Source organism: Capra hircus, assembly GCF_001704415.2.
Source record: "Capra hircus breed San Clemente chromosome X unlocalized genomic scaffold, ASM170441v1, whole genome shotgun sequence".
NCBI classification, from domain to species: Eukaryota; Metazoa; Chordata; class Mammalia; order Artiodactyla; family Bovidae; genus Capra; species Capra hircus.
The window spans coordinates 45176378-45190416 of NW_017189517.1; the positions used below are offsets into that span (position 1 = coordinate 45176378).

A 14039-nucleotide genomic window follows, 5' to 3' on the forward strand; every position below is an offset into this window, starting at 1 on the left:
TCATTTTAAAACTCAGAAAACTAAAATTGCTATCCACCACTAATGACAGAGCTTAAATGTTTAGGTTTATTGGTTAAAATTTGCTTATTCACTATCAGAAGACTGATTTATCATCAAATCTGACTCAGGTAGCTGTCCTTATAATCATACTAGAAGTAAACAGGTAATTCTAATTTCCATATAATCTTATATGAGGAGAAGCAAAACTGTTCCTGATTAAATAATATTTGCATAAGAATCACACTTGGAGTTTCCAATTTCAAAACACCCTTTTTGAAATGCATTTATTTTTATTGCTTCCTGTTAGTCCTTGCAATTAATTTGCTGAGTTCCAGAAACATGAAACAAAACAGATTTATTCACAAATATTACAAATATTTGATAAGCTTTCTTACTTTACTTACAGAATTAATAATTTTTCATGATCCCTAAATTAATTATCATCTATATTAATACAATCAAAGGTTGGAGAATGTAGATTATGCCAAGTACTTTGCATAGTTTACATACTATTACACACATTTTAGAGTACATTTATTGATTTAGCATATGTTTGGCTGCATTTAAATTAGCTTTCTCAATTTTACATTTAAATAAATGATGTATTACTGTTCATGCTTTAATTAAAATTTTTTGTGGAATGGCGCAATAAATGTTGGTTGGATTAATGAAATAACCTAAGATGTCAAAACACATCAATATATCGTTATATAGTGATGAAACTTTGCTGTTCTTAAAAAGTCTATACAATATTGTAAAGTATTTAGCCTCCAATTAAAATAAATAAATTTATATTAAAAAAAAGTCTAGGCCATCCATTTGCAATCCATTGCTTCCAACACCAAATGCCTTTTTTCCCCTCCATCTCTTTTATGAAAAATTTCCTTCATGTACCACTTTCTATAACTGCCACAGGTTGCAACTCCTTTGAAAGGAACATCAGAAATGAGCTAACTCCTTTTTTTCTTCACCTTTGACTGTTTTCTTCCAGCTATATCCACCTTGTGTTCAGCTCTTCTTTCTTGTATTCTGGCTCACTACCTGGGTAATCTCTGAACAAATTCCTATAATCACCTTGACTCTCCTACCTCATCACATCACAACCCATCATCTGACTTGCAAGACTCCTCACAAGTCTTTCCAACAGTCTTCCTATTTGTCCAAGAGTTTCCAATTTCAAACTCTCCTCTGTCAATGATAAAAACGAGGACAATGAGAACCTGAGAAAAAATTTACTGAACATTGAACTGTTCATCAGAGACCAATGACGTCAACATGTAATTGATAGACTAGAGTATTAGCAACATCAGTCTCTGTGGATTACCTCATTTGACCCTCACAATAACAAAGAATGTTCTATTATTCCTTTTTATAGAGGAGGATATTAAGGCACAGAGAGATGAAAGCCCTTGTCAGAGATTATATGGGTACTCAGTTGTAGATCTAAGGCCTAAACTTAGGACCCATCCTTGTCATCATTCGATGTACTTCCCTGTGGGCCACTGAACAGTTCCTCCATGAGGCCTTCCACCTGCCATGCTGACATGTGCCAATGATGGCATTAGTCCCATTTACTTGAGTAGTTTCACCCCTGGTTAGCCAAATATTACGCATCCTTCAGCATCTAGTTCAATTGATACATTCAGAGACCAGAGATGTTAGTGAACTATGGGAAAAAATAGTTCAACTATTTTTTCAGCTTCTTGTGAAACCTTACATCATTTTACCAGATCTCATTGATCTCTCCTTTAAGATAGTCGGAAGTAATCTCTATTATGTATCAGTACACTGTTTGCTGGTTCAGCTTTATCACATCTGAAGAGCAGCAGAATATTTCGCCTCAAAATATGCCACTGTTTCAAGCTGAAGGTAACTGAGAAGAAGCAGATGCCAGAAAAACTCTCAGCCCTGTAGCTATCTGCCTAAAAGTAGGACATAAATTTGTGAAGATGTCCCTCTATTACTGTTTACCAGGAATAAAGAGAAGTTATTCATCAGAGACTGTTCTAGATAGACTGTTATCCTTTCGGAAACAGCACCAGGGGAACCTACGTAACAGTTTACCCACTAGCTCTTATCTTCCATTAGTTTCTTCATATATTTACGTTCCCACAATTTGCCACACTAGAAACTCAAAGTGCTTTGCCTTTGTCTCATCTAAAAACTTCTAAAAATGTATTATTCTTTTGCTAAGATGATATATAAGCCTAAGTTCTAACCACCCTTTTGAGTTACTCATCACTGAATGCTCTTAGGTATATGCATGACGCATGTATTAATAAATCCAATAATTTTTCTCCTGTTAATCTGCCTTTTGTCCATGTAATTTATAGGGCCCCAGTCAATGAACAGTTTTTTCTCCCCTACACATCTCTGACAAAACTATAAACTAAAAAGGATGGGGACTATGTCTTGAACTTTTTTCTGAATTCTTCAATGAGCACAAAATGACTCATTATCAGCAGCAGCAAGAATTGTCTAGGCTCTGTGTTATGTACTACACTTATATCTCATTAAATCTTCACAAAAACTATAAGAGGCAAATGCCATTATCCTCTATTATGAATGAGGTAACTGAGGCATGAAGAGATGAAGGAAGAGAACAAGGTCATAAAGCGAGTAGGTGGCAGAGCTAGGACTGATCTCCACTTTTGTAATGCAGAGATTTTAATAACTTTTTAGTCATGTCACTTAATGTTTACAAATGATGGTCTCTTTAATACATACCCATGTCTTTTTTCTCTTTTACAATAAAAAAAATACTATTTCTTATCATGGCCTTTGCCTTTGGATCTCTAATTCTTTCAAAATGGAGCCTTGAAACATGGCTTTTTTTTTTTTTTTTGAGACATGGCATTTTTTTAAATGGATTTAACTGCAAAGATGTAATTCTCTGGCTGCTTGGTTTCCGTGATATCTTTACTTAATATTGAGCTTGGTTGATCACATCTAAATTATAGAAATAATCTTTTGTGGTTGCTTTATCCCATTATTCCTCTGGATAATTAGATTCTAAAATATTTCCTCATGATGAATGTATATAATTTTGCATGCTAGATAAATACGTCTTGTTGTTGTTACTCATTAGTTATATGGGATCACAGGAGATTTTTTAAAAGGGATGGGCTGACAATTTTGCAAAGTTCATATGAAACAGAAACTTTACAGAAAAAGTATCTGTGTTGTAAAAGTCATTTGCAATTTTCAAATGACTTTGTTTACCCAAGGATTCTTTACTTGACTACCTTTGTACAGGTAAGATTTCTTCATTCCAAATGTATCTATCTCCAGTCACATATGCATGAACTATCTCTACAGCTTACATTATACGCAGCTCACAATGGTAATCCAATGTTCTATATCAGTTCTTGCAGTGGAAGATGGATAACACTGTTATAACTGGACACATTTACAAGTTCTTTGAGTCACTTTCAGATGGCACTTCATTCTCATGTCTTCCATGGATTCACCTTTTATGGAGCTCCATCATGCCTCCTCCCAGACTCAAAGAATGTCTGCAACTGACTTCCACCTAGTTAACAGTAGTATCTTTTACAAGATACTAAGAAACTCACTTACACTGAATGCCGTTTTGATACCTAGTAACCAAACTCTGTTCTTATTCTTTCTTTTCTGCATTATTGATCTTCTAAAGATTATATAATTTCAATGGAAGGATCTCTTTTTAAAACATATTTGCAAGTACTAACATGCATATACTCTAATTGTCAAATAATATTTACAATAAACAATAATAAGAAGATGTGAGAGTTGGACCATAAAGAAGGCTGAGCACCAAAGAACTGATGCTTTCAAACTGGAGAAGACTCTTGAAAGTCTTCTGGACAGCAAGGAGATCAAACCAGTCAATCCTAAAGGAAATCAATCTTGAATATTCATTGGAAGAACTGATACTGAAGTTGAAGCTCCAATACTTTGGCTGCCTGATACGAAGAGCCGACTCATTAGAAAAGACCCTGATTCTGGGAAAGATTGAGGGCAGAAGAAGGAGGCAACAGAGGATGAGATGGTTGGATGGCATCACCGACTCAATGGACATGAGTTTGAGCAAACTCTGGGAGATGGTGAAGGACAGGGAAGCCTGGCGTGCCGCAGTCCACAGGATCACAAAGATTCGGGTACGACTTAGCTATTGAACAATGAACGACATTTGCTACATATGGGCCACCAATCAAGAACCTAATGGTGAGGTCAAACTGGAGTTAAGTTGGACCTCTAACCCAACATGCCTGGTTTCCCTTCACCATGTGAAGGGACAGATGTGTACACATGGAGAATGCCATGTGAAGACTTAAGTTATGCTGCCACAAGCCAAGGAACAGAAACAAAGAGAGAAGCCTGCAATGGATGGATCCTTCCCTAGTGTCTTCAGAAAGAGCAACACCCTGCCTATACCTTCATTTCAGATTTCTGTCCTCCAGAACTGGGAGACAATAAGCCTCGTTCTAAGCCATCCAGTTTGTGGTATTTTCTTATAGAAGGCCTAGGAAAGTAATAAGCTTGCATGCCTGCGTGTGCGCTCAGCCGTGTGCAACTCTTTGCAACCCCATGGACTTAGCCCGCCAGGCTCCTCCGTCCATGGGGTTCTCCAGGCAAGAATACTGGAGTGGGTTGAAATTTCCCCCTGCAGGGGCTCTTCCCAGCCCAGGGATCAAACTCATGTCTCCTGCAGCTCCTGCATTGGCAGACGGATTCTTTACTACTGAGCCACCTGGGAAGCCTAGGTAACTAATATATCCTAACTTTAATAATCAAAAACCAATGATTCTCAAGTCTGTCTTTCTCATCCAAACCTTTCCTGAGTTTCATATGCACATACACAATAGCTTCATAGATATTTCCCATCTTTACAATGTTTCTTAAAATGACATGAGATTCAAAATGTCACCTATCATGTAATCCTCCTGATGAAGTCTGCTCTATTTGTGAATTGTTTTTTCTTTATCTATTAAATTGATTTATTTATTAAAGAAGGTACCACTTTCTTCAATGCCCCCTTCCCTTAATTCTCTCATCTAAAATTTTCAGGGTCAGTCAATTCTACATTTTAACAACCCTCTGGTGATGGTTAATTTTATGTGTCAGCTTGGCTGAGCCACGGTATCCACGTATTAGTTCAGACTAATGAGGGTGTTTTTGGATGAGATAAATATTTAAGTCAATGGATTTGTGAGTAAATCAGATCGCCCTTTGTAATGCAGGTGGGCCTCATCCAATCAACTGAAGTTCTGAATAGATCAAAAAACTGATCGCCCCTGAGCAAGAGGGAATTCTACCAGCAGATTGCCTTTGGACTTGAACTACAACAGGGGCTCTTCCCTGGCTCTCCAGGGTGCCATCCTACTCTGCCGATTTTGGACATGCCAGCTTCTATAATCACATGAGGCAATTCCTTAAAATAAATCTGTCTGTACATATCCACAACCTATAGAATAGAACACACTTCTTACTAGAAACTTCTGTAACGGCACTACCACTGCATTAATTCAGGCCACCATCATCTCTTGTCAAAACTGCGATAACCTCTTAACTTCTGTTGTCTCATGCTGTTCCCTTTTCAGTCCATTCTCTATGCTTTTGTCAAAATGATCTTTCTGAGAAACCTATGAAAGCACATTTACTTTCTATTTAGAAACATTCATAGATTTACCATAGCTCTCAGTGTAAGACCCTTAGCATAACCAAGAGAATGCACAACCTGTCCCCTACCTCCTGCAGCCTCTTCTCTCAGTACTCCTCCATGTACGTAAGGGAGCTAATACTCAGTGCTATTCTACTGATTCTGTCACTTAAGGGAGAACTTCCTGCAAATACCCACTGCCATGCTGTGCCCTAGTCCTTTCCCTAATTAAGTGATCGTCAGTTAGGACCTGTTCTTTTCATCCTAATTATGAAACTTGCTTGCTAAATTAGGTTGATACTATCTTATTTTTACATTGGCAGTTTACTTTTTTCTTTTATTATTTTTAAAATGTCCTGGTGGCTCAGACATTAAAGAATCTCCCTGCAATGCAGGAGACATAGTTTTGATCCCTGGATTTTGAAGATCCCTTGGAGAAGGGAATGGCTACCCAGTCTCGTATTCTTGTCTGGAGAATCCCATGGACAAAGAAGCCTGTCAGGCTACAGTCCATGGGGTGGCAAAGAGTTGGACACCACTGACCAACTAACACTTTCCCCTTTCACCTCACAGTGATGTACAATATTGTGTTAGTTACAATTGTGTGTTAGTACAGTGCAGTGATTCACTTATATGTGTGTGTGTGCCTGTGTGTGTACACACACAGGCACACACACACAGACACACACATATATATATATGGCAAAAGATATATCCCACCCAATTCAAATAGACAGAAAATAACTAGGCTTGGGGAAATGTCCTCATGACCTTTGCCACGGGCGGGACTCCTCCTGTTGGCTCCCGGCAGGGAAAGACCTCATCTTTAACACAGATTGTATGGAGTAGGCATGAATCAGCAAAGAAACAGAGAGTGAAAGACACCTCAATCTCCACACCTTGAAATGTGTGTGTCTGTGAGTGTATGTGTGTACTTGTGTTTGGGAAACCCAAATGTTGCACTGAGATTCTGCCTCACTCAAAATTAGGGATGTTGGCATATCTGTGCAGTGACTTGCAAGAGCTGTTATGCTCCATTTTCCTCTGAGTAAATCAGCCATTTATTGAGAATATATATATATATATATGTATATTCTTTTTCACATTCATTGCCATTATGGTCTAATCCAGGATACTGACTATAGTTCCCTGTGCCATAAGTGGGACCTTGCTGTTTATCCATCCTGTATACTTTTTTCTTTTAAAACTATGCTTTTTTCCTGGGCAAAAAAAATAAACTGTAGTCACTTTCTAAAAATTTGCATGTATTTTAAAGGTATAAAGAAAATGGTAGCAACATCACTTTTGAAGATTTGCCAAATATCACTTTAGAAGATTTATGGCAGAGTAACTGATAATGGGGCTTCCCTGGTGGCTCAGATGGTAAAGAATCTGCCTGCAATGAAGGAGACTGGGGTTCGATCCCTGGGTCGGGAAGATCCCCTGGAGAAGGGAATGGCAACCCACTCCAGTATTCTTGCCTGGAGAATCCCATGAACAGAGGAGCCTGGTGGAATACAGCCTGTGGGATGGCAGAGAGGGACGCGACTGAGCGACCAACACTTTCACTTTCGCTCAGTCGTGTCCGACTCTTTGCGACCCCATGGACTGTAACCTACCAGGCTCCTCTCTCCACGGGATTTTCCAGGCAATAGCACTGGAGTGGATTGCCATTTCCTTCTTCAGTGGATCTTCCCGACCCAGGGATCGAACCGGGTCTCCTGCGTTGTAGAGACGCTTTACCATCTGAGCCACCAGGAAAGTCCTCAATTATAATAAATACTTGTAATTAAAAATGTATAACAATAATTAATAATTAACTTTGGCCACACACTGCCTAGGATCAGATCTTGGCTCTACCTCTTACTCTCTAGGTCAACTTGGACAACTCCCTTAACTTCTCTGTGCCTCAGTTTCCTAATCTTAAAGTGAGATAGTAATACTCTTCTATTAGGTTTTTGTGAGGATTAAATATATTCAAATACATAAAATTCCTAGAACAGTTCCTGATACACAGTAAGTACTGTATGTTTGCTGTTGTTGCTGTTGTTATTGCTATTATTACTTGACAATGACATTTATAAGTGCACAGATGCTATCACCAGACTATTTAGACTCTAATCTTGCTGCTAATACTTCCTATTTGTGTGACCCTGGCAAGTACTTAATTTCCATGAGCTTCAGTTTCCTTGTCTGTAAAATGAGATAATAATAGCATCTGTCTCATAGAGATGTTATGAAGATTAATGTACTTAGAATATGTGAAAGCCTTAGAACAGTGCTTGGCACATGGTAAACATTATACAGTGCTTGCAATTCTGAATATCATATATTTAGAAACAGGTGGTCCATATTAATCATATTATCTTGCATCCTGTTCAGATTTTGTTTTTAAATTTTCTAACCCTCAGTGGCAAAGGCTATGCTTTTTCATTATTCAGTTGCAGGTATCTGATGTTGACCACTTTCTTTCCTTACCCTCTCTTCTTTAAAAAGAAAACAAAACCAAAGCAAAAAAAAAAAATTACCTTTTATATGCAGTCATTCTTGCTAACCAAGAAAACAACTTATTTCATACTATGTGGATATACCAGTATTTTGTTCGTAGGCTCACAACTGGACAAGGCGTTTTCTCCCTATTTTTTTTTCAGCTTTTAATAGTGCTGTCAATATCCATTAAGACGTGAAACGTTCAAGATCCCAAGGGAGGGTGTTAGTCGTTACTGTACTATCAATAGGCACATGCCAATAAAATAAAATTAAAACCATAAGGCTCATCATCCCAGACCAGTGTTTCTCTTTTCATCTCACTCATTCAGAACATATATAATTTGATTAAAGATATGAAAAGAAAAAGAGTGTTGCAACAACATATTACCTTGCATTGGCTATCAAAAATCCTGTGTTCAGTGTAGGATGACAAGAAATAAAGATAATAATGAGAGATGTTTGATAAAGTTAACTAATAATATAGTAAATTTTCTACCCAAACCATAATTATTCAGTTTATAATTTAAAGTTAATTAAGTGCAATTATTTTACACTTCAGATGTCTTTTTTTTTTTTTTAAATGGGAGCACTTCATACCTTTGTTTATATCAATGAGTTGTTTCTTTTTCTTCTGGCGTTCCAACTTTTCTTGTTCAGCTTTCTCTTTTGCAAGCTTTGCCCTCCTAGTCTTCTCTTCCAGTTCTTTTCTTTTGTTGTTTTCTTTCACTGCTTCCTGTACATATAAACAAAGTTAAACATTCTTACATTGCCTATATATTAGAGGAGTTGTGTACTTTAAAAATTCTATATACACATGTGTAGACGTTCAGAGATGGAACAGTATTATAGCAGCTTTTAGGTATATGTGCATGTACTTTTGAGAGGATGAAATAAGCCTAAGATATTTCTTCTTGAAAAAAAAAAGTATACTCAGGATTAAATTGCTGTTGCCTGGGGAGCTAGAAAATTAGAAACATGAATATTTACAGATTTACCAATAAACATTCTGTCTCTGTTGTTGAAATATGAAATAGTTTTGATACACAAGAAAAAGTTTAATAGGGAAATATGTTTAGCAGGTATTCCACCACTTTTTTTTTTACACTTTCCCCTTTCCTGAAAAATGTTTTTTTAAAACCAACTGATAAGATTTTTGTGAAGAAAAATGAAATACATTTATAAAGTACTTAGAACACTTAGTCTACGACAATGATGGTGGTGGGCGTGGTAGTGGTCATCATTGCATCTAATGGTGCAGGACATGAAGCAATCAGCCATACTGCCACAGGAAAGACAAACCTGCAAGTTTAAAAGCATTTACACGTCAAGATCTTAAGGAATGCTTAAATGTACTTCCAGCTATTTGTGTGTTTTATTTTGTATAATGTGTGGAACTCAAGGCAATCAGTACATTTCAGCAGACAGTATGGGATAAAGTTAGAGTAAACAGTTCAGCTGGACTAATAGTACTTTAGAGAAGAGGCATTTTAGAGAAATTTCTATTACAGAGACACATCAACTGCAAGTTCCTTCCATCAAATTGTTCTGCTTTTCTTTTTCCTATTCTGAATCATTAGACCTATTTCACAGCATGTACTAACTATTTCACAAAAACTGTTTTGTTCCAAAAACCCCAAAGAAGAAGACTCAATGACAAGAATACATCTACAAGGCTTGGCCTGGAGGTACCTATATTGAAATATTTTCTCTGATATTAAAAGATATAATAATTTTCATTTAGTTTTTTTTCCTGCATTTCAATTTTATTTTTTTAATAAATTTATTTATTTTAATTGGAGGTTAATTACTTTACAATAAACCTTTATTTGTATTTATTTATTTGACTGTGCCACGTCTTAGTGGCAGCATGAAGGATCTCCAATTTTCGTTGAGGCATGAGGGATCTTTTTTTTAGTTGAGGCATGTTGGAATCATTAGTTGGAGCATGTGGGATCTTAGTTCCCCAACCAGGGGTTGAACCCAGGCCCCCTGCAATGGGAGTATGGAATCTTAGCCACTAGACTACCAGGGAAGTCCGTATAATAGTTTTCAAGAGCCTTTAAAAAGCACTTTCAAAAATATTCTTCTGATTTTCAAGAAGTATTGGTACCTCTCCCTTCTACTCCTGCTATCACACTAGCACATCTAGAATTATGCTAAGAGCACAAAATACTCTGGCTCCTGTAGACAAACTCAAAGACTTACCACTTAAACCTGAATAACAGAATCATAATTTTGGAGCAGAGTTTCTCAGCTTCAGCACTGTTGTCATTTGGGGCAAGAGAGTTCTTGGTTATAGGCTTCCCAGGTGGCTCAGTGGTAAAGAATCCACCTGCCAAGCAGGAGACGTAGGTTTGATCCCTGGATTGGGAAGGTCCCCTGGAGAAATAAATGGCAACCCACTCCAATATTCTTGCAGGGAAATCTCATGGACAGAGGAGCCAATGGGCTACAGTTCATGGGTTCACAAAGAGTTGTACACAACTTAGCGACAACAATAAATTCTTTGTTGGGGGAGTGCCATGTGTCCTATAAGATATTTAGCAGCACTCCTGACCTCCACTGACTAGATGCCGGTAGCACCTCTTTCTGGTTGTGACAGCCAAAAATGTCTCCAGAAACTGGCAGATGTTACCCAGGTTAGCACCACTAACCTAGGGGGTTTTATAGAAATTAATTTATTCACCAACAATTGAAAGTTGCCTGTTCCGCCGAAAGCATCTTCTTTTTGCAGATATGGAAACTGAGTTCTGAATGAGTTTAACTACTTGTCTAAGCTCACACATTTATGTAATTGCAAAGTTGAGAAAAGAACTCCTGTCTCTTCTCAGTGTTAAATGTTTGTTTGATTCTTTGAGGAAGAAAAGATACTGTTTATCCACATTGGTGGATGTACATTTTGGTGTATGACTCCAAAAGCACAAACAACCAAAGAAAGAAACAAATAAATAAAACTTCATCAAAAGTAAAAACTTTTATCTATCAAAGAACATTGTCAAGGGAACTCCCTGGGGGTCCAGTGGTTAGAACTTGGCACTCTCACTGCCAGGGCCTGGGTTCAATCCCTGGTTTGGGTACTAAGGTCCTGCAAGCTGTGTGGTGCAGCCAAAAGGGAAGGGAAAAAAAAAAAAAAGAACACTGTCAAGACAGTGAAGAGATAACCCACAGAATGGGAGAAAATATTTGTAAGTCGTATATCTGATAGGAACATATCTGATAGGAATATATAAAAACTTTTCCTATTCAACCATAAAAAGACAAATAACCCAACTAAAAATGGGCAAAGGATTTAAATGGCCATTTTTGTAAAGAAGATATAAGTATATGAAATATATTATTTAAATATATATAAATATATATAAATATATTGCCAATAAGTGTATGAAAAGACATTCGATATCATTAGTCACTAGTGAATTGCAAATCAAAATCACAGTGAGGTACCACTTTATGAATACTAAGATGGCTATAATAAAAAAACAACAAAACAGGTAATAACAAGTGAGGAATTGGAAAAATTTGAATGCCTTGCGTTACTCATGTGAAAGTAAAACAGTGATAAAAATTAATAAAATAAAAAATAAGTATTTGAAAAAGGCAGGATTGAAATAAAATTGTAACTTAGAAAAAAGGCAACATACATTCAGGCTCTGATACTAACAAGTGGCATGATCTTTGGTAAGTAACATAAGAGGAGGTGAGCAGCAGAAGAGAGAAGGGAGGTTAATGCTTGTGTATATTTTATTACCAGTCAGATTTCTGATCTGGTGAACCATCAACCAACATGTGGATGGACGCTTCCATTATCAGTCTACTGGACTATTTAGCTGTTGAGTGCTGTCATTTATTATGAAGATAGAAAAAACTGGTAACTTGCAGTTGTATTTCTTCCTTGTCCTGATAATAACAGCTATTTTTTAATGGAAAATTATTGTGTGTCAGGTATTTAAAGTAAAGAACTTCAGATATATATAAAAAACCTACAAAACAATTAGTATTTGTTATCATTTTACAGATGGTAAAACTTAGGTTCAGGTAGGTTAAATGAGATGTCCAAGGCTCTGCTGCTGCTGCTGCTAAGTCACTTCAGTCGTGTCCAACTCTGTGCGACCCCATAGATGGCAACCCAGCAGGCTCCCCGGTCCCTGGGATTCTCCAGGCAAGAACAATGGAGTGGGTTGCCATTTCCTTCTCCAGTGCATGAAAGTGAAAAGTGAAAGTGAAGTTGCTCAGTCGTGTCCAACTCTTTGCGACCCCATGGACTGCAGCCCACCAGGCTCCTCCATCCATGGGGATCTGCAGGTACTTAAATACCAGAACCACATATGTTCACTCTCATTACCAGGATGCCTTCCAAGTAAAGTTGTCAGATAAAAAACAGGACACTCAGCTAAAATTGAATGTCAGATAGTATTTCATTCTCTTTTGTGACTGAGTAATAACATGAATTTATTTTTTTTTTTAGTTTAAGTATATCCCATTCAATACTTAGCATATACTTATATTAAAAAAATTTCATGCAATAGTTGGGACATCTTGATACTAAAACTCATTCATTATCCATGCAATATTTGTGATATACTCATGCTAAGAAAATCAGGTAATACGTGGGACACGTTGATAACAAAAGATTTTAGCATAGTTTATCTGAAATTCAACTTTAACTGGGTATCCAGTATTTTTATGTGAAAACTTTGGCAACCTTATTCCCAAGACTGTTGATATTTTTATAAGTATTCTTTTGTAGATTAAGATTATATAATGAAGATAGTAGAATAATTATAAAAATACAAAAAATCCCAAATCTAAACTATACTCTGAGAAAAGAAATGATATAGATCATTGATAGGCATTATGTGGTTCATGAACTTGACTCATACTATTTCTATAGCATTCTTCACATTTTGTTTCTTTTATTTCTTAAAAATAAAACTAAAAAAAGTTTATATAAAAATCTAAACTAATACAATTCAGAAGAAAATCAGTCAATAATATCACCAAATCACTAGTAGAAAAATTCATCATAGGGGAATGGGTTAAATTTCTATATGAAAGGGAGACTTGCAACTGGCATTTCTAAAACACCATGAATGTGAGTCTATAAACAATGAAGCAGACCAAGCAATAGGCCCACCAGTTGACATCTTAAATGTTTCAGGAATAAATTTAACTATGAAACAATCACAGAATTTGAAATGGCATAATGGCGTAATCTTAAAGAGACCGAAACAAAGAGGAAAATAATTTCTGTGGCTTGGCAATAATAGAAATGAATGCAGACATCTACAGAGGCATGTACTTTTCAAGCAACACAGACTGTGGAGTAAGATTCAGTTCTGATATTACCAATTCTGCCTTCATGAAGAAGCATCAGGCTAAAAAGAAGATCCTATTCTTCTTGGTGCTTTTACTTTCTGGCTCTGGCTTTAGGAAATTAGAGATGGGAAACACATGCCTATTTAATGATCTCTACATAGGAAATAAATTTACAATGAGAAAGGGAAATCTTAACTATGGTTTCATACCAGCAATCTTTAATTTTACTAGAGAGAAAGATAAGAAATTTCAAAAATTTTGAAATTTTGGTTAACTCTCCAAAAAATATGAAGACTGATGAGAGAACTCTTTTGAGGGATGGGATGTATTTTTTTCATCCTAATTCTTATAAAACAAAATCCAAATAATTAAAAGAATAAAAGCAACAGGAGCAAATTTGAGATTGGAATTTTTAAAAAACCTTTAAGTAATTGACTGTGATTAACAACACTTTATATCTGTTAAGCCTCACTAAACATTTTAAATGCTAACTTGTCTACTTCAACAAGATGCTCGAGTAGGCATCAGTCATTATTTCTTAGGGTTGGGAATGCCAACTGATTAGATTCTGTCAATGTGAAGAACTGTGTTC

At 36.5% G+C, this 14039-nt stretch overlaps 1 protein-coding gene across 1 annotated transcript in view; it reads right to left on the reverse strand.

Moving 5' to 3' along the window:
- The window catches only part of DIAPH2 (diaphanous related formin 2), a gene marked incomplete in the record, with an annotated part of 842722 nt that overhangs the window by 30968 nt on the left and 797715 nt on the right, over positions 1-14039 (reverse strand). Inside the window, 1 exon segment of the mRNA XM_018044114.1 lies at positions 8729-8864. Coding sequence (XP_017899603.1) covers positions 8729-8864 — 136 coding nt within the window.